Source organism: Strix aluco, chromosome 10 (assembly GCF_031877795.1).
Source record: "Strix aluco isolate bStrAlu1 chromosome 10, bStrAlu1.hap1, whole genome shotgun sequence".
NCBI classification, from domain to species: domain Eukaryota; kingdom Metazoa; phylum Chordata; class Aves; order Strigiformes; family Strigidae; genus Strix; species Strix aluco.
The window spans coordinates 10,138,768-10,163,776 of NC_133940.1; the positions used below are offsets into that span (position 1 = coordinate 10,138,768).

Sequence of the window (25,009 nt, forward strand, 5' to 3'; positions counted from 1 at the left end):
GTTCTACTTTTCATTAATCAATACTTGATATTAGTTCGTAGAGCTTTCTATGGCAAAAATAAAAAAGTTTTAATTCTAAAGATGGGTGTAGCATGTTTCTTTTTAATGACAACTCAGCTTCTACAGCCTAATATGTGAGATTACCAACAGTCTGTAGCTTCCTTTCCCAGGTCTTTGGGAATAGCAGGGAACCCCCTGTGTGTGTGTGGGTGAAGTGTTTTTATTCGGGACTTAGGTTTTTTGGTGGGTGTTTTTGTTTGTTTGTTGGGGTTTTTCTTCAGTTGAGCACTTTCCAAGAAAGCAAAGTAGCCAAAAAACTCCACCATGTATTGTGAGCTGAATGTTGTGATAAACGTTTACTCTCAGAATAGGCCAGGCTGCTGTGGAACAATCCAACTACTGCTGTCACTGCAAATGACCTAGAAATCACGAAAAACATACCTAGTGACCAGTGCAATGCATTTCAGCTAACTCATAGTTAGGGCTCCTCTTCTTACCAGGTTGCTGACTAGTTATGATTTGGAAGAGTTAGATTGTTGGTGAATTGTGGCTAATGTGGAGAAAATCAGTTACTTTATGTAAACTTCTTATTACAGGTTAAGGAATGGAATTTAATAAGTAACATCAAATGATGTCTTTATCTCCTTGGCACAGGGCTTCCACCTACTTCTGCTAACAACAGTAGCTGACATCATCAGGACAGAATTAGGCCCAAAGTAATACAGTAAACGTGAAAGTAAGTAAAGGAGACACTTCACTGACTGGATTACTTGCCTCGGTGTTAAGCAAAAACTCAGCAAGAATGACTTTACAGTGATTGAAGTCAGGGCACCCTGTTATGGGGGTAGAACTGCAGAATTATAAGCGTGGGGGCACCCGGGGCTTTTAAATACAGAACTTAAAGGTGTGTCTGGCTAATCCTGGTAGAAACACCAGTGTCCAATATAGCAAATACAGTTTTGGGGATGGTTTTTCTTTTTTTTTTTTTTTGTTTTAAACATACAATGCTATTATATTGGAATTCCTCAACATTAAAGCTGCTTATAAAACAGGAAAGTTGCTAAGATGTCAGATGCAATTTATAAATGTTTACAAAAGTCACACAATTTTATTTAACTTTGGTAAAGTAATAAAAGGGTACATATGAGTCACAATCTTGACATTCTCATAAGAAATGATGAATACAGTGCAGAATGTTGCATTTACATTAAACGCTTAGTTTTACTCAAGCAGAAGGAAAGAAGTCATTCAACAGAAAATCCCACCGGTGCTTTTTTAAATGTGAAAATGGACTTGTCCTTTTAAAGTGAATTTAAAGCAGCAATGTAATTTTTGCTTAAATATTCCTTAGAAAAAAATGAGAATTTGGATAATTTCCTAGGTTTAGTATTTGTCAACTCAAAACCAATGACACAATCATTTCCTAATTGTTTCTCTGCCCTCTAAGTTATGTTCCCCTCATGAGTTTCTTAGTCCTGTCCTGTAGTGTCCCCTAGTCCTAGCCCTATTTAGTTGACAGGCACAAATGGTAGAGTATGTTTGTCAGAAGTGGGACAGGACTGTTAGCTTTTACTTGAAAAATGCAGCAACAAAATGTTTTTTGATCTTAATGTGCCCTTCTGATTTGTGGGGAGTTTTATCAGGAGAAGTACTGTCTATTTTGAAATTGCCCATGATCTCTTTATCAAGATTTAATTCAGGAAAATATAATATAAAATGGATGATGCCCTAGTATACAAAGTTATTTCCAGTATGCAAATTTATAGGAGCTGCACTTCAACAATCTATAGTGAAACAAAATATTACCAGGATATGTTCTGCATACACTACTGCTTTAAATCCCATGAGTTGTATTCTCTTCTCCAGCCATTTATTTTTCTTTGTTACTAGAGAAAAGTTACACTTGCTTCTGGATAAAGTGTCATCCTTTAGCTTATTAATATGCTGATTAGTATTTGACAGTGGAAATGATAAGGTTAACACACAGCCTAGCCTAAAGGCTTTGCAAATGCATAGGATTAAAAACAGCATTATATAGTGTGGGTGTACTTTGAAAAGTGAGATCAGAGACTTCAGTGTTTGTTTTCCATGAGACAGTATTTAATTTTTTTTTTAGATTAAAAGTAGAGAGATGCCACCCTTTAAAATCCAACTGGATATTCTTTTTTTTTTCCCTCCTAGCAGGTATTCCACTTCTAGATTCTGAAAGCCAGATTTAGCTTTTAGGTACCTTTTGTCTGCATCAGTTGGAAGTAAAGGTAGACAACTGAGGATTAGGGTCAACAATCTGATGGCAAGGAAATTACATCTTTAGGAAATAAGGGAGTAAAATGTCAATAACTTATTTTTATCCCTGAAGTAAGCAGCTGAGAACGCTTAGGTTGAGCAGCTCAGATCTGAATGCTGTCATCTGAAATCACTTCCCAGAGTAGAACCACACTTTACAGGACAGTGTGTCACATAACAAAGCTGACTTTCTTTTGTTATGCAGGATGCATGCAAAATCTGTTGGAATCTAGATCAATCAGCACAGTCATCAGTTGAAGATTAAATGAAAGTCACAACAATAATTGCAAATTCCTATCAGTTTCATCCTATATTACAGGGTGTTGAATCTTACCCATGTGAGACTTAAATCTTGGAGAACTAGTAGTGGCTATTCCTTATGTGCAGCCCATAATACAGCTACTAAAACAGTGCTTATTCAGGGTGCTGATTCGGTCCATTAAAAAAGTTAAAAGTACAAGCTTAAAAAAAAATTCCCAACCAAACAAAAGGGGAAAAAAAGTAATAATAATGTTTTCACTGCACTGTTTCAGTGACTTGTGGACAGTTCCTGATGCTCTTTGTAGGAATACAAGGAAGATTTAGGCAGTGCAACCACCCAAACTGTTTGACTTTAGCATTACTTACACAGATTTCAGAGAGAGACAACTCCATTTCACCTTCTATCTCAAAAAGCATCCTGAAATAAAACCAGCTTGCCTATTAAAGCTTTCCCTCTCAAAAAAGCAATATTCCAATTGTTTTGCTAGACATATACGAAAATATCTGTTATCTCTTTTCATTAGTGTTAGAGACACTGCTGTGGTTCCCCCCAAGATTTTTCCAGGGCGTAGGCTGTAACCAACAAGTGACATGAGCTAGGTTCTGCAGCCCCAAAAAAATCCCAGCAGCTGGAACCCCAAGGTCAAACAAAACAAGCATCAAGTCAAGCAATCTGCAAGCACCCTCACCTTAAACAGACTGATACTCTCCAGCAACTATCGATCTTGGCCACCCTTACTTCAGCTTGGCACAAGATGGAGTAAGGCAGACCAGAATCTATCATCTGTGTTGTATCGCTTTATTAAAAACCAAGGACTACATGAACCTTGTAGTAAAACAAGGAGGCTGGAATTTAGGTCACCTGCTATTCACTGACACTGCAAAACATCAGCAGTATGTCCCCTTCCACCTACTCCATTGTTAAACCTCTGAAATAAGTCTCGCAAGAAAGAACAGTCCAATCTAATATTTGTATTTACAATTATCTTCTATATCTATCCTCCTGCTCCCTCCCACAGTAAAATATAACTACAAAATGTTCACAATTATTTCAATGGCAAATATTTTTTCTTCTTTTCCACATTCTTTATGGTGTATAAGGTGGTGGCTTTTCAAAAGGTGGAAAATACGGTGGTGAGTAACGAGGCGGTGCATTAGAGGACCACATATAGCTGGGAGATGGCGACATTGACTGGGGGTCATCGGAGAGGCCAGAAGGAGTGGAGGCTGGAAACACGCTGGAATGCTGCAGGGAGACAGCAAGAAGGCTGTAATGTAACCACTTCTTAGTTTAACAGACCACAGCAAAGCAATACTTCATTACCGAGCAGGGCAAAATTAACATTTCAGGGCTCACTTCTGCAAAACTTATGTACATACAAATAAGTATTCAAATAACGTGTTACATACAAGGTAAGCACAGCCTGTAAGTAACAGTTTTGCATGATGAGACTTCCTAGACTTAAAACTGAAAAAGTTATTTAAAAAAAAAAAATTTTCTTTATCATCACTTCTGTGTACCTGCTGCATTTCACAGAGGCTGGACAACTGAAAACTGGTGAGTCTTTCTCAAATCTTGGGTTTCACACATCAGCCACTAGCAACAATGAACAGGCTGCAGATAATTTCTATTTACGTTACTTCTTCTCTTCATTACAAATAAAAGACCCCCAGAAGTTAATGATAACTAAATAATTTATTCTTTCAGTAAGTAAAAAGCTTGAAAAGGTGGTGTCCTGGTTTCAGCTGGGATAGTTAATTTCCTTCCTAGCAGCTGGTACAGTGCTGTGTTTTGGATTTAGTGTGACAATAATGTTGATAACACACTGATGTTTAGTTGTCGCTAAGTAGGGCTTAGCCTAAGTTAAGGATTTTTCAGTTTCCCACGCACTGCCAGCGAGCAGGTGCACAAGAATCTGGGAGGGAACATGGCCAGCAGAGCTGACCTGAACTAGCCACAGGGACATTTCATACCATAGACCATCACGCTCAGTACAGAAACAGGGGGGAGTTGGCTGGGGGCAGATCGCTGCTCGGGCATTGGTCAGCGGGTGGTGAGCAATTGCACTGGGCATTGCTCGTCTTTGCTTGGGTTTTATTTCTCTTTTATTAAATTCCTTTTCATTACTATTATTATTATATTGCATTATTTTATTTCTAGTTATTAAACCATTCTTATCTCAACCCAGGACTGTTACTTTTTTTTCAGTTTTCCTCCTCATCCCACTGGAAGCAGGGAGGAGTGAGCGAGCGGCTGCATGGTGCTGAGCTGCTGGCTGTGGTTAAACCATGACAGGTGGAGAAACAAAATTTGTGTACACCTGAAGATTAATTTCTGCTCTCCAAATTACCTGTGCTATCAAAAATACCTTAGATCTAAAGCCTCAAGTCATATGTTGCTGGCGCTGTCAGAGACCTGTGCACAGGCTCGGTTCTGTCCAGAAACAGGCCAAATAGACAATGAAATACAGCCACTTGCATTTGCTCCTCTGGCCACTAATACACTGTGATTTTATCCCTGACAGTCACACTGGCCCTGCGCTGCTGTTGGCCATCTGGCCCACCTGAACAAGCGCCCCACGGAGCGAGCAGTGTTGGACGGCGCTCGGCTGCGCTGCCGGCACGCTGGAGCAGAGCACCCTTCTGCTCTGGCATGCAGGCACCACGCACCCCTTCACCACCCTTCGGTGGCGGGCACGGACTGCAAACCCCAAATGTGCCCGGCATAACGCCCCAGCAGAGACAGGAGATGAGGAGGATTTGCACTGTGCAGCAAGGGGCACGGCAGTGTGTGCCAAGGGAGCTGTGCCAGGGGCCGCGAGGCCGAGCAGCAGGCAGCCGTGACTGTGTACAAGGTCAGAGGCGACCATGTGGTTTCACCTTGGTGGGTGGAGGGATGACGGACTCCACAGTAACAGCAGGTTGTTTTCAAACAGTACCTTTTTTGTGTCACTCCCTGTGAGGCTCAGCTCAGTTGTAAACAATCTGCTGAAGAAGGGGATGCACTCACTGTGCAGTGATGGAGAGCGGGACTAGGTGGAGGCTGGGTAGCCACTTGCTATCTGTTGACAGCTGCCCCGGCTGTGCAGAAAATGCCTCTGTCACTCCCTTCGGTGCTTATCTGTCACCACAAGCTACAGCCTAGATTCATGTCAAGAGCCTGAGCAACTCCAGAACTAGCCTTGCACTATTAACAAGTTGGGAACTATCATCTATATTAAGCTATACCATAATAATTTGCGATCAAAAGCTAGACTCAGTAGTTCCCTAAAAATCGTGGTACTAAAAGTGTTTGTTGAACCACCAGAGTTTTCCTTTCCCCTGTTGTTATGCTGTACTGTGTCAACCACCCCCCCAATCTATAATTTACATGCATTATGACACTGCAAGTAGATGAGCTGAAGAAACCTATCATAAGGCTACATGCTCTATGACTACGTATTAATGTAAGATATAAGGCGGGGGGGCAAAAATCATTCTTTGCAATTCCCCCCAGCCAGCCTGAGACCCCATGCTGCTTACTGCCCTGACCATCAGACAGGTTGTATGATCTTTCTTTAACCTCTGCTCTCTCTCTCTTTTTTCTCCTCTTCTTTGGCTTCTTAATTTCTATATCGTTATATATGATTGATACGTATTGAGTGTTATTAAGTTGTTAAAGAACATTGGATAAAGAAAGAGATTATTTAAATTTGTTTTTGATTTTCCTCTGCCTGACTCACCTGACTATTACTGGTCAGTGAAGCGTGCTGCTCTAAGGAAGGAGGGAATTACTGTCTCCACACTTGCACTTGCTTGGGAACGGGGCGTGACACTCCCCTAACACCAACCTGTGACAGTTTATTAGGCAGATATACAGACCATGAAAGCCTGGCCTGCTCATTGAGGGCCTCACAGAAAGCCATACAAACCATTCCCATTTCAAACAACGCAACAGCTCTCCCATCACGCCCCAGTTCACCTAAAGCCCAATGGGTGGGAGCCCCTGGACTGCAAAGACATTTGGAAGGGCACTGCCACAGTGACACGGCCCCTGCACTCATTAGCAAACACAGCCCTGGCTTTCACCATTACAAAGTGCCTGCGCCCGGCTGCCTCAGCCACAGCCCTGGAGGAGAGCTGCCATGGCAGCAAGCACGCCTGGCTCACACTGGCTGCAGGCAGCAGCCTGGCTTTGTTAACGAAGGCGGCAGCTGGGAAGATGGCACCAATTCCTCTTCCGACAGGGGGTGAAAGAGAAGGCCACTGCCTGCCTGTGTTCTCTCATCAGAGCCAAACGTGGCTCAGGGCCTGCAGAAGTCAAAATGCTGCAGGACTGAGACTTCTCACCAAACTGCCCCCAACCAAGCACACACAGTGAGTAGTAAGGTACTGGCACTACTTCCACCGGGGCCCTTTCCTCCTGCCTGGTTTCCGTCATGGCCCACTGCAAAGGCCTGCTGCCTTCCTCACCACAACCAGCTGGGTGGAGGGTCATTAGCCATGGCATAAGCGGTGGCTGCTGCAACACCCATTGGCTTGTGCTCCTTCATAAACCAGAGAGCTGGGTCTGCTGTTTTAGAGCTGTGCGTGAAAGCCAGGCTCTTGCAGGGGCACCAGGCTTCCTTAGAAATTCTGGAGTGTTGTTTTTTTTTTTTTCTCTGTGAAAATTGTGTGGGGTGAATGGGAAGCACTGACTTGGCCAATTCTTGCACCAGAGGGAGTGCAGCCTTTGAAAAGGATTTGAGAGGCAAGGCTGGGCTTGCTCTGTGTGCTGTAGGATGACAGGGGAGAAGGTGTCAGGGTGGTACAGACACTGCTTGAGTCAGAGTAGGGCTCAAGGCAACAGAGAGTCTCCGCAGCCAGAGGCCTCAGCTAATGCTTCCACACAAGCCCTCAAGTTCCCTGGAAGATAAGCAAGGCTCACACTTGGAATTGCATTTGAAAGACAGACTTGGCTATTTTAAGTTTAGATTACCTTGATTTATGCCCAGCTTTTGTGCCGGCTCCTAAGCCAACACCTGTGCTCACAGCAATGAGACACAGAGAGACTTTCAGCTGTCCAGCTGTGCTGTGAGTGTTAGGAGAGCCCCAGCAGTACTTCTAGTTGAAAAGCAGGGCAAATCCACCCATGCTGAGCTCTCTGCTGGTACTGTGGCTGCACTACAGACAAACCCTGAGTAAACAGCGCTTAGTACCAGCTGAGTGGCGGAGAAGAGGACTTCACAGCAGAGCTTGGTTTGGTATGCGCTGAGGTTAACATTTTTGTAACTGCAAAAAGTTACACAACACTAGTGACTGTCTCAGGTTGTGTTAATCTCAAAAATGAGTCACAAATCTGTATAAGTAAGTCCTAGAAATCCTGATGTAAGTGTTCAAATATTTCTAGGAAGCCCTGAGACAGTGTTGTCTAGTGGCAGTAGCAGTAAAGCCAGAAAGGTTTTGATTCATGGTACCTCTAATGCATGGCTCTGATGAGGGAGATGGTGGCTATCACAGAGCACTCCTCTTAGTTGATGTCCAAGACCTTAAGGTCTTGTTAAAAAAAGTCTCCAGCCCTGATGGTTGCAAAGAAAATGGATGATGTGTGAAGTTAACATCAACACTGTGGTAAAACCTGACAGAAGAGATGAGGAAGAAATGTCCACCTCTTCAAGACATGAAAGCTGAAGTTGACAGCAAAGTTCACACGAAATCACCGCTTCCAACGGCACAGCTCCATAACTCAGAAGAGGAAGGGATGCGTTACAGCAGAGGTGATGTTTGCAGGGACCGTTCTTAGACCAGCTGAAGCGTGTGGAAAAAAAGCCGTAACAGAATAGCTTTTCAGTCAGTATGTGTCTTCAGGAGCCCAAACAGCTTGGTTCCAAAAGCTCATCTGCTTCTCTCACACATAGCAGTTGGCCTAATAAAAACCAGCACCTCAACGCCTCGCTTTGCCTCTATCCTCAAGAGCATTGCAGGTGCCAGAGGCAATGCCTATTTTTAATGTGGCCTCTACCAGTGAACATCAGGGGAGGCAGGCAGCAGGTTCTGTTGCCTTCTCTTCAAGGACAGCTTTCAGGAAAACACTGCCTTAGTAAGAGAGAGCACTGCCAAGGACCAATGCCTAGTAGGAAAGATTTGGTATTCTCTGCAGGAACAGGAAAATTAAACTGTGTGAATGATGGAAAGACAGGCCTCCAGAGTCCTGCAGACCGGCTGGATTTAACCTTACTGCTAAACAAGAAAACTTTCTGTAATGTTCCTACCTGAAAGTCATATGCGGAGTAGGGAGGCAGGTGAGGAGTGCTGTGGTAGTAGGTGTTGTAAGATGTCACTTGTGGCCTTGAGTAGTAGGACACTGAAGGGTGTGCATTTTCAACCGTACAGTTCAGTGTAGGGAGGGAAGGAGTCTGTTAAAACAAAAAGAAGAGAATCTCAGGCTACTAACCAAGTCACAGAAAGCTGACAGCTAAATGAAGGCAGAAATGATTTAAAAGAGCACTGTGTGTCTTTAGAGCTCAACTGTCGACTTAGCAACTGGCAATCCAGTTCCCTCTTAGGCAGCAGGCAAGTCATTTCATTCCTCAGGCACCTATTGTTTCCTCTCAGATGCCACAGAACAAGCTGGCAATAGCCCAGTACACACCAGTACTCAAACAAAACAACTGTTCAGCTTGCACCTTCACAAGTAGGAGAAAGAATCCATTAATTCTGATTACTCTGGTATTCAGAGCATTTTGAGATCAACGTATTTCAACTCCTCTGTACTGCTGTTCACAGACACTTCCATACATCTATTTCTGCAGAGGTTTACAGGCTGTCTGGTGTGGATCAAATCTCAAAAAGCCATGATGCACAGCTGGGAACGCGTCTCCCGTTTTGTTTGGGAAGATCGTGGGGAGTCTGAAAAGAGTGTAGGAAAGTTCAGAGTTCTAAAATAAGGCACCCTTAGTGCAGGGCCCAAAATTTGTTTGTAAGAAAAATGTATTGCCAGGACAACAAATGCTCTTTTCCGAGTGTCTCATTTTGTATTATTCACAAGACACTGAAAAAAACCCCAAATTTATCTGTCAAATGTTTGGTTTTCCCCATTGATTTGACCTCTGCAGAACAAAACTGTATGGAAGGTAACAGGCAGCCTGGTTAAGTGAACGTATTTCAAAGCTCACATTATCAGAACAGCATTTTTTTCATTATCTGAAGTTTGCAATCTGGTTTTGGTCCCCAGTTTACCCTCTTGGATTCTGCACCATGAAGAAACTAGATGGGGAGTTTCAGCCCAATATGGCTGCTTAAACAGTCTGTAAAGCTCAGAACCCTACTACTGCTATAAAATCAACAATTCATGAACAACCACCACACATTTCCTTGTAGAAGGTCAATGCTATGAAAAGGAAGATCAATTTTTAATAAAGAGCTTATTTTCATTCATCCCAGTATTACCAACACCTTTTGAAAATACAGTTTCCCAATTCTGTTCATCTTTTCTAATTGTGTTCAGGTGGTGACACCAGATCAGAAAAGTGAATCATTTCCACTTTCTCCTTACAGTTATTTCATGCCCTTCTTTCCAGCCTGATTGCAGTGATGCACAGATCATTCGCACTGAAATACCAATAGCTGTTTTCATGATTATTTTTAAAAGGCAATTTGTCTGATTTGTTTCATTTAATGCACAGAGAAATTGGTACCATCTTACCATGTCTTTAAAGCCTCCAAGTATCGCTGCTGTAATGATCCCTAGGAACAGCCCCACTATGTTCAGAATCGTTGCCGACCAAAGCAAGTGGTAAAGGTGGATGATGTCCTGGCAGCTGCTGACATCAATGTATTCATAGTAGCCTCCAGAAATCTCTACTCTGCTAGATTAGAAAAACAATAATAATGATAAAAAAAATGCACTGCAAATCATAAAGCCTAAGCACTTCTGCTGGACAGTAAAATGCATTCTGCAATTTAATGATACCCTGGACCTAACTATGGAGGAAGTGGGGATAAAGCCTGCTAGATCCCATGCTTGTGGCATCTGAGATCTCCCTGCATGACAACGGCAGAAAACGGCTTGATCTGTTGTGAAACAAACAAGTCCTGCAAGGTCTGCAAATACTCAAATGACCTTGAGTCTGAATCTGCCTCTTATTTCTATCATCTGCAATCTCCACAGAGATCCTGGAGGCTTCCCAAGGACAAACCAGTCTTGGAATTACCCAGGGAAATCAGTCTGTGCCTCGAGGAGCAGCAGCTGCCCCTTGGGGCAGTGCTGGCTGCTCCTCACAGCCCCACGAGCAGCTGGGTGCTGTAAGGGCACAGGACAGCACAGCTGGCTGCCTGGCACCCCAGCACTGGGGCACAAAGCACGTCCAACTAGCAGCTCTGCTCCAGCTGCCTGACCTTTGCAGCTTTATACGGCATGGGCTTGCAGGACCCCTGGAACCCTGGCAGAGAGAGGTCCTTCTGCTCACATTTTTAAGCTTTTCCACAGGCAGAAAAGAGATAGAGAAAACTTGGTCGAGTCCAATTAGGTCATTATTTTGGAAAGGGAAGAGTGGCTCCTGCAACATGTAGGCTGGCGTCTCGCAGGTCAGATTCTTCAGTAATGACTTCTCTCCGACTGCTGCTTGGGGGAATAGGCTGGCCTTTGGCATAGCTTACCAGATGTAGGGGGTACAGCAAATTTCCCTTAAGGAAACATATTTATTGGAGTCAAACAATACTAAGGGCTGATGGATGACTTATCTCCCAGCTCATATATCAGGTTAGGCTCAAACTGCCCGAGGGCTTTGAGGAAACGGGGAAGAACAGGTTTGTATTTAAGGCCAAGAAGCAGGAGGTACAGGCTCAGCTCCCCAGCAGACTCTGCAAGGCCTGCAGGAACTTGCCCCCTTTCAGAAGAGCCACCCTCCTTCCCTCATTACTCAATTTCAGTCTCTTCTTTTCCTTTTTTCCATATCTTGTTGTAGCAGGCCACTGCTGAAGACACTGCAACGAGGGGTTGACTTTGACTTGTTTAGGCAACTGCTTGACAGAATCCCTTGGGAGACGGTCCTGAAGGGTATAGGGGTCCAGGAAGGCTGGGCACTTTTTAAGAACAAAGGCTTAATGGCACAGGAGCAGGCTGTCCCCAGGCGCTGTAAGAGAAACCGGCACCAGAGAAGACCACCCTGGCTGAACAGGGAGCTTTGGCTGGAACTCAGGGAGAAAAGGAGAGTTTACCGCCTTTAGAAGAAGGGACTAGCCACTCACAATGATTACAAAGATGCTGTGAGGCTATGCAGGGCGGAAATCAGGAGGTCTAAAGCCCAGCTGGAAATTAGTCTGGCTTCAGCAGTCAAAGATAACAAGAAATGTTTCTATAAGTACTTCAACAGCAAAAGAAAGACCAGGGAGAGTATCCATCCCCTGCTAGACACAGGAGGAAGCATGGTAACAAGTGATGAGGAAAAGGCTGAAGTGCTTAATGCCTTCTTTGCCTCAGTCTTTAATACTAGCTGTATTGAGGGAATCCAGCCTCCTCGGCCAGAAGAGACTGGGGGAACGACCCCCCCGCATTCCAGGAGGAGATAGTCAGTGACCTACTGCATCACACAGACACACACAAGTCTATGGGACCGGATGGGATACACCCAAGGGTGCTGAAGGAGCTGGCTGGGGTGCTCGCCAAGCCACTTTCCATCATTTCCCAGCAGTCCTGGCTGAGCAGGGAGGTCCTGACAGATCGGAAATTGGCCAATGTGACACCCATCTATAAGAAGGGTCAGAAGGATGATCCGGGAAATTACAGGCCTGTCAGCTTGACTTCAGTGCCCGGGAAGCTGATGGAGCAGCTCATCCTGAGTACCATCACACAACACATGCGGGACAACCAGATGATCAGGCCCAGTCAGCATGGGTTTATGAAAGGCAGGTCCTGCTTGACAAACCTGATCTCCTCCTACGACAGGGCAACCTGCTTATTGGATGAGGGAAAGGCTGTGGATGTTGTCTACCTTGACTTCAGTAAGGCCTTTGACACTGTTTCCCACAGCATTCTCCTGGCAAAACCGGCTGCTTGCGGGTTGGATGGGCACACGCTTTGCTGGCTTAAAAACTGACTGTGTGGCTGGGCCCAAAGAGTTGTGGTGAACGGAGTTAAATCCGGTTGGCAGCCGGTCAGGAGTGGTGTCCCCCAGGGCTCGGTTTTGGGGCCGCTCCTGTTTAACATCTTTATTGATGATCTAGACGAGGGGATCGAGTGCACCCTCAGTAAGTTTGCAGATGACACCAAGTTGGGTGGGAGTGTTGATCTGCTCGAGGGTAGGGAGGCTCTGCAGAGAGACCTGGACAGGCTGGAGCGATGGGCTAAGGCCAACTGGAGGAGCTTCAATAAGGCCAAATGCCGGGTGCTGCACTTGGGCCACAACAACCCCCAGCAGCGCTACAGGCTTGGGGAGGAGTGGCTGGAGAGCTGCCAGTCAGAGAGGGACCTGGGGGGGTTGATTGACAGCCAGCTGAACATGAGCCAGCAGTGTGCCCAGGTGGCCAAGAAGGCCAATGGCATCCTGGCTTGTATCAGCAACAGTGTGGCCAGCAGGGACAGGGAAGGGATCTTACCCCTGTACTCGGCACTGGTGAGGCCGCACCTCGATGACTGTGTTCAGTTTTGGGCCCCTCACTCCAAAAAGGACATTGAATGACTCGAGCGTGTCCAGAGAAGGGCAACGGAGCTGGTGCAGGGTCTGGAGCACATGTCGTACGAGGAGCGGCTGAGGGAACTGGGGGGGTTTAGTCTGGAGAAGAGGAGGCTGAGGGGAGACCTCATCGCCCTCTACAACTACCTGAAAGGAGGTTGCAGAGAGCTGGGGATGAGTCTCTTTAACCAAGTAATAAGCGATAGGACAAGAGGGAATGGCCTCAAGTTGTGCCAGGGAAGGTTTAGACTAGATATTAGGAAGCAGTGGGGGAGTCCCCACCCCTGGAGGTGTTTTAGAGTCGTGTTGACATAGCGCTTAGGGATATGGTGTAGTTGGGAACAGTCAGAGTGAGGTTAATGGTTGGACTAGATGATCTTCAAGGTCTTTTCCAACCTAGATGATTCTGTGATTCTGCAAGGAGACAAGGATTTTAAGCAGAACTGAGGCAGAGTGCAAACACAGGTTGTAAAAACCTGTATGTTAGCCTGCATGACCTCTGTATAACCTCAGCACATACCGTGACTGCCTTTAACAATACAACCTGTATGTGCTGTTTGCGCGAGCTCGTTCCTATGGAGATGTGTGAGTGTAAAGCTCTCAGCGAGCCTTGGTGTACCACCAAGAACATTCAGCATTGTACAGATAAGTACAGCATGTACTTATTAATGGGAAGGGGCTCGTCCAATGCTGCCACAGCCAGTGTTCTCAGCATCAGGAAGGATGCAAGATTGCTGTCACTTTTTCTATACTTTCCATCCTTTATATAGTATGTGAGCTCACCAGCCTTAAGTGTCCTTGCCTTTCTTACTGAGATACCAAAAGAACCAGCACCTCCTCAGTGCAGAACACTTGTGTGGTACTAAGCAAGACTGAGATGGTAACAACCGATATGTCAGAGAGGGTAAAACAGGTCAGAGGTGGCCTGACTGGGGGAAAAAAACCCCCAAAAACAAACAGAAAAGTTGAAAGTTTTTCTATTCCATTCTCTGTGTATTGCTGTCTTCAGCTAGTAACAAGGGATCACGTTAAGTAAACTGTCAAAGGAAAGTGTGAGCTTCACCCCTCTGCAGTGGCTTCCACAGAAACAAAGTCCTACAGAGACCAGGGATTACCCTTCCCAGCATGTGGAACCACCCTCTCCCAACAGCAGCTTTTGATCTTCCTCTACCACAATCAATGATTTAAGTGGGGGCCAGCCCAACTAAGTACTGTGAGAAATGCCAAGCCTGAAACAGCCCTAGGCAAGAGCCAGCGCTAAAAAGATCAGTTTATTAATTGCTTGCTGACACACATTAGACACTCCAAATGATATAAGCAGCACATGCTGTAAATTGTCTTAGGCACAGGAGCCAGATGTAATGATGGTGTGATTGCTATGCAGTGGTTCTTGATTGGTAACCACCCTTCTGACTCATCTTTGCACAGTGCTGGTACACCTTCCAGTCTCTTGTGACCATGAAAGATATTCACTGGGCAGAAAGGGCACTGATCTATGAACATGCAGGTGGCACCAGCCTGCGAACTCTCCTCCCTGTTAGCAAGGTGGGGAATGAAACAGTGATGAGGTGAGGAGGAACAGCGTCCCAGTTTTTACATCTTCAATCTTCTAAAACAAAATAAAACCCAGAAAACAAGCAGTGCCAACAGAGAAGGAAGGTGTTAGGACAAGGGACACTCAAGGGAAAAACTGGGGAAGGCACCAAGCACTGAAGTCTCGGAAACTCCTGCCCTCTTCATTTTTCCAGCTGGGCTGGCCCAGAGCATGCTCACCCAATAGCTAGTATGGCTTTAGTGTATTTCATACACCCCTTTAACTTGGTTATCTTTTGCCTGAGAGTCCTTGTGGCTAGCAACCACAGCTTAAGATCCCTTCCCACACCAGCTGTCATGAACAGATACTTTGCTCCTGGCCCTTCAGACACCTGCAAACCAGCATGACCAACGCTTGCCCTTCCCACAGCCAGGAATGGTATTTTTAGCTTACTCACTTTCCACAGTTGTACAGGTCACAGCAGAAGCAGGTGTTGGTTTTTATTTTCGGTGTGCAGGGTGCACGGCGCTGTGGGTGACAGATTGCCTGTGTGAATACAGAAAAAAATACATAAAGCACATAAGAGCATAATCATCAAACACTGTTTCTGCTGCTATTTGGCCTGCTCTACATGTAGATTTTGCACTGATCTCCAGATTAGCCCCAGGCAGACTTTTTCTTTCCTTATCTTGCAGCACAGCTCCTACAAGATACACAGTTATACTGGAATAAAGACGCACTAGACTAGAACAGACCAGTGTTTCCTTTCACCATGGGGAAGTCATAGATAAGCAGATGCCTGCATAGGAAAGGGGCTGTGCAACTCTTAGAAGCAGCCAAGACCTTGCTGAACTAACACTCTTCACCACATAGCAACTCAGAGCAAAGAGTAGTCAATAGCATGACACAAACTGAGAGCAAGATTCCCATATTGGTGAATAACTGACTGAAGCAGTTAATTGCCTGCTTGTGGGTAGTAACACCCAAGCTCACATGGACAGTCTTTGGGCTGAAAAAATGGACCCCACCAATGCCACTAGGTAGTACTTACTTTTCACCTCAAGCAGGCATTTTAATTTGGAATATTATGGGTATTCAAAACTACTTGGGAACTAGCGAGGAAATCTCAGAGACTCTCAGGGCACAGCAAAGGCAGTCAAAGATGTCCACACACACTATCAGTATGTGGCAGGAGCATCCGTCCCCAGTGGGCTTCTCTTTGGAGAGACAATAGACAGCACAGCTGCAGAGGCTGGTATATGTTGCCTGTATCCACAGAAATTACTGATGTCTGAACTCTTAACCTACCACCCTGCTTCAGCTGCACATTCATTACAGGAGATTAGAGAAACCAGTGTGTTTTCCTGGCCCCCATCCTCTCCTCTCCACCTGCTCCTTCACTCATGTGGCAGCACCGAGCATGGAAGAATCCACTCCCCGAGTCCTCCCAGCATCCCACTCCTCCTCCAGGCCCAGCTTCCCACCCCCTCCTTGCTTCGCAGACCTCCGGGACACTGGAGTAGCAGCCTGGCAGCAGGTTCCTCCACCTGCACCACGAAGCCAGCCCCTTCATGGAGACAGCACAGCTGAACCCGCTCTCACCTCAGGTGGGGTTGTACTCTTGGAGTAGTACTGACATCGCCCTGCGTACAGTGGCCTCAGATCCTGCCGACGAAAAAGCACCAGGCTTAGCACTGCAGCAAAATCAAAATCAGCTAGCTGGTGCGGGGGACTAGGCTTTAGGGAGATCCTGCTCTTGCATCAGCACCTCAGTACAGTGGCTGTTCTGCAACATCCCCACCCACAGCAGCCCCCCTACCCCGGCCCCCCTGAGCCCCAGGTGATGTTTAACCCTGGTCCTTGGAGGCACGTATTTGTTGCAGCTAGCACAGGAGGTGCAGGCTCTTTAGCTGGGCTGGTTTGCGTGAGGGCTGCCACCCCGAACTGAATGATTCACTCCTCATACCCCCAGACATCCTAGGGCTGCCTGACATGTTTCCAAGGGTTCTTCATGCTGAATCATACCAATTTCTCATTAAATTGTTGGCTTTTGGGGCTCTTGAGTGACTTGTGGGAAAGCTCTGGAAGATTACCAATGGCTCAGCCTGCAAACATGCATTAATGTCTCACTTTGGGGCAGCCTGGTCCCCAGGGCAAAACCTCAGGGAAAGCAACACTGGATGTGTGGTCACACCAGCAAACCCTTCCTAGGAGCAGCTGGACTTGCTCTCTGGGCATCTGATCCACAGCTTGGGGTGGTAGGGCAGCGGCAGGCAATAAGGGGAACGTTATGTGCTAGTGTGGCAGGAGCACGTCTCCAGCAAGACCGTGACATTTTTTGACTGTTAGGGGGTGAAGCGAGGCCAAAAGCAAGTCTGTTCATCAAGAAGCAGAAACCAGAGCCCTTGTTATGCCAACTGCTCAGCTCTGGCTGCCTCAGACAGGCTGACATCCCCAGGGCCAGACGGGAGGACGTGCCAGCTCATGCCATCACCCAACCCATGAGGTCAGCACCTAAACATCTCAAAACAAGTCTGTGAGGCTCAGACCCACACAGCCAGGATCAGGAGTCAAAGGAGCATCACCTTTTTATCAAAGCTAATGCTTCACACGCCCTCACAAGGGGGGTGAGAGATGGCCAAGACTTGCTGGTTGCATCCAGACAGTTGGAGACCTATCACGCAGCTGAGCAGAACTGCCCTTTGCTCTGCCAGCAAACCCTGCCATCCAGCTGTCTTTCTACCTTTGGAACGCTCAGGGGCAGGAAAGGGGAGCCGGCTTTACAAGGAGAATAACAAGCAGCTGACATGGGGAGTTTCCACTTCATGGGTAATTCTGATCTTCTGAAATTCCTTTCCATTCTGATCAGAAATAAACCCCAAATCTGTTTTTTTAGTCCCATTTTGCCAAAAATTAAAAAAAAAAAAAAGTCATCAAACTGCAGAGTTGCAGGGCAAAAATCTGTTTGCAGTTATAAATTCCAAATAGGAAGTTGAAATGGAATTGTGGTTTTTCATTTCTATAGTACTAACTGAAGCTTTTGCACATCCCACTGTACTAGTGGATTGGTCATGACAGCAGTAGCTCGTATTTTTTTAAGTCATTGAATGGAAACTGAGAACCTACTGCAAGTGCTTCCTGTTTATACTGTAGCACTTTAATGAGCTTCGTATCAAATTGCTTCATTCTACAACATCCAGTAGTTCAATCAGCATTAAGAACGACCTCTGCTAACATTTAAAATACAATAGATGTTACTGCTCATATACTGTCCTAGGCAACAGCTGTAATTCACATTACATCTTACAGTTTTGAGCTCAGTAAACACATAAAGGACACACAAAAAGTAAAACAAAGTTTTAAGATCTTAATGCTTGCTGCTAATTTCAAAACATTTTTTAAAAACTGATACATTTTTCTAAAGTTTGACTTAAAACAGCATTCAGCACATGACATATTTACAGGATTTGATGTGGCCTGACACGGGATTACAGACACCATTACTTGTTTTCCTAGGGTAAATGCATTGCAGGACCTGTGTTTTCCTGGAAGCACTTACTATGTGTCTGGCAGCAAAGACACCGTCTACTATGGCACAGCAGAACGCAGCAATGACACCAAAGCTGATGAAGACGATCGATGCAACCAGCTGAGAAAGGAAAACAAAGCAAAGTATCATCTGCTTCTCCACAACCAAGCGTTTCGTGCCCTCTCCACAAGGATACGTAAACCACAGTCAATAAGCCCTCAAGCAATCAATGACCCAAATGTTTGCCCAGGCTGCACAGACGGGTCTCATTGAAGGCAATGGGATGTGCATCTCAAAGAAGAGCGTCTGCTCCTGCAAGGCAGCAGGAGTAGCAGCCTTGTGCCAGACTGGTTCTCTGGGGACTTGATATTGTAATGCAAGTTTTTCCGTGACTCCAAAGTGCTAAACTTAGGCTGAGGATACACCTCCTTTTCTGGCTGCTACTGTCCTTAACTACACCCCGGAGAAAAAGGAGGGGGATTTCTTCTCTCTCCCCATCCTGGAGCACTGTTCACTGCTCCTGTGAGCGCCTCCCAGGCTGTAAGGACACAGGAGACTGCTGTATGCAAACCTCTCTGGTGGGACTGCACCTTCAGGAAACAATGCTTTCATGCATGCATAAGCACAAAGCCATGAGACCCCCCCAAGACAGGTGACCACCTAGGTCATAGGTGTTGTACACCCTCACAGCAGCCTGGCTGGGCTCCTTGGTGCCAGGTTGTGGCTAGCGCAGCCCATGGGGCCTCCCCCTGGCTTGGGGGAGCTGCAAGGAGAGAGATCTCCACCTTCAGCTCAAGGAGGGAAGTCAGACAGGTCTGATGCTCTTCCACTGGCCCCATCCTGCCCATTAGGGTAAAAGCATTCAGAAGGTAAACCAGAAATAACCAAACCCCAACCCAGGTAAGAGAAGCAAAGTCTCTATTCCCACTATGCCACTTTAAACACCACCTCTGCCGAAGTGCCAGTGTTCAGCTGGGGGAACCAGGCATGAGTGCTGCCACGACCCCTCTCCTCGCTCCCAGCTCAGTCGCTGCCAGCAGGCTCCAGACCAGCTCATCACACACAGAGCTCCCAATACTGATCCCAATCCCCCTCGCCAAAGCACACGGGGGATATCGACAGAACTGGGGTGGGAGGGCAAGTGTGGCCTTCAAACACAGGTTCAGGAAGACATAGCTTGGGGAACAGCAGTATTTCCATTTAAAGAACTGAAAGCTTTAGTGGGTTTTTCCCTGGTGGTTTTCTACTCCAGCAATCACAGCCTTCAAGTGTCAGTCGCTGGCAGCTGTTAAAAACTGCTTCTCCACAAGTACAAAGGTGGCTATGGTCATCAGAAGCATTCAGCAATAGTAAAAATCACAAATAGCACAAATACAAAAATAAGAGTTAGCTTGGTCAGCACTGACAGGTATCTGGGGTCTCCTGACACGGGGATTGTTTTTTAGAGCTCCAGGTGCTAAGTCTGCTCAAAAACCTTGGTTCCTGCCACCGCACGAAGATCCAGTTCTGCGAAAGACAAGCCATGCCTCTTGACAAATACAAGCCAGAAGGATCCTATATGTGTTTTTAAAGTATCTCAGCATTTTTAGGTTAATCACACTGCTTTTACCAAAACCTCCCCCAGTGAAAACAGACGTTCCTCCAGCAACATCCGCATGCAGATCAGGTCAGTTTGAGCAATGAGTGAAGATACAGGAGGGCTCACTTGGACAGTGGAAACGGTCCCTATACAATTGGCTTACTTCAGTTAGTTTCAGAGAGAAAATAAAATGGTTTTCTAGATGAGGCAAGTATTCAAGATGTATGCTGTCCTACCGCAAATAAAAACTGCAGCAGCAGATAGAGCAGACTGTGAAATTAACCCAGTGACCATACAAACAAGTCATGGTCACTAGTAACAAGCTGTTACTGGAGTATTAGATGCTGTGCCACAGAGTACTTGCAGATGGCAGCAGGTGACAAGTTTTCCAGGATCACGTCCTATGCTGGGACCTTGTTTCTGCCAGATATAAACACCAGTCTTTCCTCCCCACTCAGACCCACACCATCTCCACACCTGGACCATAACTTGCACTATCCATTACAGCAGTCACACTGTTTCACTACCACAACCAGTGAAACCACACAAGGGGAGAAAGCACAGCCTCTTACAGTCTCGCTGGGAGAAATAGGTTTTATGGATTAGGTTATTTTGAGGGAAGTTTAGTTCCTATCTGTACTGTCCTTTATTTCATACATACACGAAAGAGGATATTCTCCCTAGATAGCATGACCCTTGGAGACAGGAAGTGAGCCAAACACTAAATATAGACAATTAGGGTATTTGTCAGTCACCCCTGCTTGCAGATAGGAGCTAATATGGTTATTTAAAATAATACAAAGTTAATGATGATACTTTCATAACATCCCTACTACAATATAAGCATCCGGTGTTAGAAATGGATTTGCCCACTTTATTTACACAGAGTTTCCTCTCTCTCAGCTGGAGAAAGAAAAGCCTGAAAACCAAACACTGAGAATTTGCAATAATCAAACAGGAAATAAAACCATACAAATTAATTTTAAGAATCCCATGGTTTTCAACTGATCTCATGATTTCCCAAGAAGATTTTTGATTTGGGGTTGCCAATACTGTCACTGTAGCAAGCAGAAGTCCTTCTCAAGAGCTGTGTGATATTAGTGATTGGTGTTCGCCCATCTAACTCCTGCCAAAGTCAGCCGCACCAGGTCGCGTTCGGACAAGAAAAGACAAACTGCGTTCAGCTAGCGCAGGAACCACGAAGCAGGAGTGTCCTGAGCTGAGGTTCCCTTTAGGCCACAGTCCAGAAACACATGAGCTGTGAAGCTGACGGTTATTACTTTTCCATGGCGCAGATGACTGTCACAAAGGCACGTAAAACGCTGACTCCTTATTTGAGAACTGCTGAGCAGGCAGCTTGGGTGTAAGTCAGAGCTGCCTGCAGCGCTGGCGGGCAGGCAGTGCTGGCAGGCAGGCAGGCAGTGCCGCTGGCCCTCCCTGGGGGGATGAAAGCTCTCCCTTACTTTGACAAGTGGGAAGTGCAGACGCACAGCTTGAAAGCCAATACACTTGGATGGGAAAAACAGGAGAGGTCTATTCCAGTCAGCAGGCTGGAGAGAAGTGAGGAGTGCTGCTTCAGGTTAGCTCTCCCCGCCAGCCACTGGCTTGCTTGACTCCTCACGCTCCCCAGCCGGCTTACGGACAGAAACACGCACAAGAACACGGCAGCAGAAGTTGCTTTTAGCTCTTTCTGCCATCACTGAGGAGCAACTGCGTAACAAACACCAAGACTGCCTTTTAGCAAACTAGGACACCCGGGAAGTTCACAGAAGATTAAAAAAAAAAAAAAACACCCTGCACTGCCAGTGGTTTTATGGAAACATGTAATGGACGAAGCTGCCACTGTAAAGTGCTCCTGGGCAAGGAGGAGATGTGACTAAAGCACAGGGACAATAAGTGACAGCTACTGCATGTCCTCTCTGCAGTCAGAGCAGAGACACACTAGCTGCCAACAGAGGCAGCAGTGACGTAATCCCCGCAAAGCTGGGTCATGTGTGCTTTTTAGGACACGAAATGACAGAGATGAAAAAAATAAACACGGGCTACCCAGGGCTCTTTAGAAGAAAGAAATAAGAGTCAAGTCAGAGCCACGCTGTCACTCATGGGCACTCCTGTGAAGAACGCAGGACTGGCATAAAGTGGTGATTGCTCAACCAGACCCTGACGTGCTGCTAATACATGATGAGCAAGAGGCTTGGAAAACCTGCTAGGACAGAAAGAACAGGACATGTTGCTCTTGCAGAGCCAGGGTAAAAACAACAAAAAATATCCACTGGGAAACCCGCCTCCCCTGCACACTGCCCGACTGTGGGAAAGGCAGTTTTCCTCTCCTACAGGGCCTGCCTCACCCTCTCCCTCCTGATCTGCAGGGAGCACCCTACTTGCAAAGCTGAGGGCAAGGCAGCCCAGCCAAGCCTGTGGATTAGGACAAGCAGGAATTTCTCCCAACTCCCTCTGCAGCTTGGAAAACATGCTTTAGCCTTGGCCAGCAGCACACCCTGCTAACCTGATCCCTGAGGCCCCTCGTGGAGGCAGCTCCATCCCTGCAAAAGCAGGCAACAGCGCTGGGCCAGGGGGACAGGCTGCAGGGACAGCACAATCCCCCCCTTGGCCCTGTGCAACCTCGTGCGAGGAAGGCTAGAGAGATCTCGCTGCCAGAGCACGGGGCAACCGCTGAGGAGGGGGATTGCAGCCACTCGCCCAGGAGAGCCAAGCGGAGGTAGGAACGCCCACAGGGTGCTCCAGGAGCTGGACGGTACCTCCCCACATGCTACCTCTAGCCAGCCACACGCGGCAAGCAGAGAGAACTGGCTAGGCAAGATTGAGCTCGACAGCCTGCCGAGACCACATCAGGTACCAACTTCTTTTGATCTCTCTCTACCTGCACCTTTTGTTAAATTCTCCCAAAAGACTTCCCCACACCCTAGGCCCTGTTACTGACACCTCCAAGCACTACAGTCCCTACCTTAAGGCACAGGCAGGAAGATGAGGGGTTTGTGAAACAGCACCTGCAGGACACGTTTAGGGGTCACCAGAGACCCAGCCAAGACCACACAACTCTCCTGTACTTGCCAAAGGGGATAACCTTGGCCAGCTCTGTCCCCCCGCTGCACAGACACACCCCCCCCCCACAAGCGCAGTTGTGATCGTATCATATCAGCAGTGTCGGTCTCATCTGCTTTGTGCTATCTGCATGTTCACTGCCCACCTGCTCTCTTCTGAATGTTGCTCCCATGGGATGGGACACCAGAGACCCGCCTAGACAGTGGCTGCCCAGCCCCAGCACACAAAAGCCTCCTTGCAGTGTGAGGAGGGAACCAGAGAGCGCTGTGGTCCACACATCTGGTCTAGTCAGTGTCTTCTGTGCTTCTCAGGTCCCCAGCTGCTGCTGTACAGCATGCAAAGTTTCTTGGTTTTCCTTCCTACCTGAAGATGTGTTTGGAGACAAGGACCAGCAACACGCGTGTTAATCAGCAACACCGGAGAAGCTGGTTGCTTTTCAGTTACACCAGTCTTCATGTTTTTCATCATGCCGGTATCTTGAGTGAATTATCCTCTAGACATACCTAGAGTAGAGAGCTCTGAGCACTCCTGTCCTCAGGAAGGACTTTCTGCTGGGCCCTCTAAGGGCTTTTACCTCCAGTCTCTGGGCTGGCTGTTACACCACCTGCTTGATCATCTTCTCTATACTTTGCTTAGAACAGAAAGCAGCCAAAAGCAATTTTTGCAGAGCCCCAAGCCTCTACAAATTTATTTTAAATCTTTTAAAATAAATGTATTATGTATATGTTATTTGCCATATTATGTAAGCGCTGGGCATGAGTCTGTGAAGCACTGACTCTCCTGAAAACTCCAAACGCTCAGTCTCAAGCCCTTTAAGAAAATCCCACTGTGTTCAATGAGACTGTGTGTAGTCACTTTGTGCTTCCTTGACCTTTTTTTTTTTTTTTTTAATTTACAAATATCTGGGTTAACAGCCTTGTTCTCCTGGGCTGCCAGAAACCACCTCTAGTCCTCAAGAGGTATGCAACACAACCCTGAAAGAGTTAGGAAAACCAGTAATACTCTTTACATACAAAATGTGAATTACTGTCGTTTTTTAAAAAAAGTTCTTATAATGAACTTACCATTTGCCTTTTGTTTTCTATTAAGTTTGATCCAATTATTCCAAGAAACGACCCAAAACCAAGCTGAAAAACAACATATTGTTAGCATTTAGATCAGGATGATATCCAACATATTTTACATAGACAGAACACAATTAAATCCAGAAGCAGCAAAAGAACATACTGCGGATGTGTGAGTACTCTTCCTTCAGCAAGGAATCAGTGGAGTCTCTCACTAGTAGGAACTATGAAGTGTATCCCTTACGTGACACTAAAAGCATGTGTAGAAACCAAAAGGATGAGTTCTGAATTCCGTCCCCTCCCCAGTGATGCTGAGAAATGGCTGGTGGATGAGGATACACACTGCTGTCTTGGAACAACCCTACCTCCAGACGCAAACCTAGCAGGACCACATCACTAGCATCTCCAGGACCAAAGGTGTGATCAATCACCTAAGTTTTCAACTTGGAGAGCTTCCTGCTGTGAAGTATGAAATAGGAAAGAATTATACTCAGGAAGATTTAGCAGTTTTCTGCTGGCTTCTCCCTCATTTCCAGGGGTAAGGATGCAGGGTCTTCTACCAGAAGAGCTTACACCAGCCCAGCCAACAGAATAAGATACTCCAGCAAAACCATCTTTTCTTGCTGCCATAACTGACAACACTGTTCTTACTTCAGCTCAGTGAAGTCAGCCAGGAGTGTGATTTTCCATGTCCTTTCTCCATAGCCTTAAGCTATTTAATCACACTAAATAAAAGTTTCTAGGCCAGAGCACACCTCAGCCAGGCCAGAAGCAGGGACTTCAACCAGGAAACACAGATTATGAGGGGAGATGCAGCAGTACTTCTGTGTCACACCAAGAAAGGTCTTTGATCAATATAGAGCATATCCAACTCCACTTCTATGGGTTGGCAAAATGAGAAATGCTGGAAGAGTCCTACAGTTGGACTGGTCGTATTAAACAGGTACAAATCCAGTCAATAGACTAGGGGGGCAGTGAAGATCCGGGTGAGAATGTCAAATAACTGGCCAACTCCTCAGGACGCAGAATAACGCACAAGACAAGCTGCAGTGATTCAAGAAT

The 25,009-nt window shown here is 46.3% G+C and overlaps 1 protein-coding gene across 2 annotated transcripts in view; it reads right to left on the reverse strand.

The window, feature by feature from the left end:
- Positions 1 to 1,088: 1,088 nt before the first annotated feature.
- The window catches only part of TMEM255A (transmembrane protein 255A), a 31,998-nt gene continuing 8,077 nt past the window's right edge, over positions 1,089 to 25,009 (reverse strand). Inside the window, exons 3-9 of one of the 2 annotated variants that reach the window (XM_074835222.1) lie at positions 23,948 to 24,010; positions 18,272 to 18,361; positions 16,315 to 16,377; positions 15,170 to 15,258; positions 10,211 to 10,370; positions 8,778 to 8,921; positions 1,089 to 3,793 (exon numbers count right to left, since the gene is read on the reverse strand). In XM_074835222.1, coding sequence (XP_074691323.1) covers positions 3,635 to 3,793; positions 8,778 to 8,921; positions 10,211 to 10,370; positions 15,170 to 15,258; positions 16,315 to 16,377; positions 18,272 to 18,361; positions 23,948 to 24,010 — 768 coding nt within the window. In that variant the 3' untranslated portion in view covers positions 1,089 to 3,634. Of the gene's footprint in view, positions 3,794 to 8,777; positions 8,922 to 10,210; positions 10,374 to 15,169; positions 15,259 to 16,314; positions 16,378 to 18,271; positions 18,362 to 23,947; positions 24,011 to 25,009 lie in introns of both variants that reach the window. The other variant, XM_074835221.1, reaches the window with a different exon arrangement.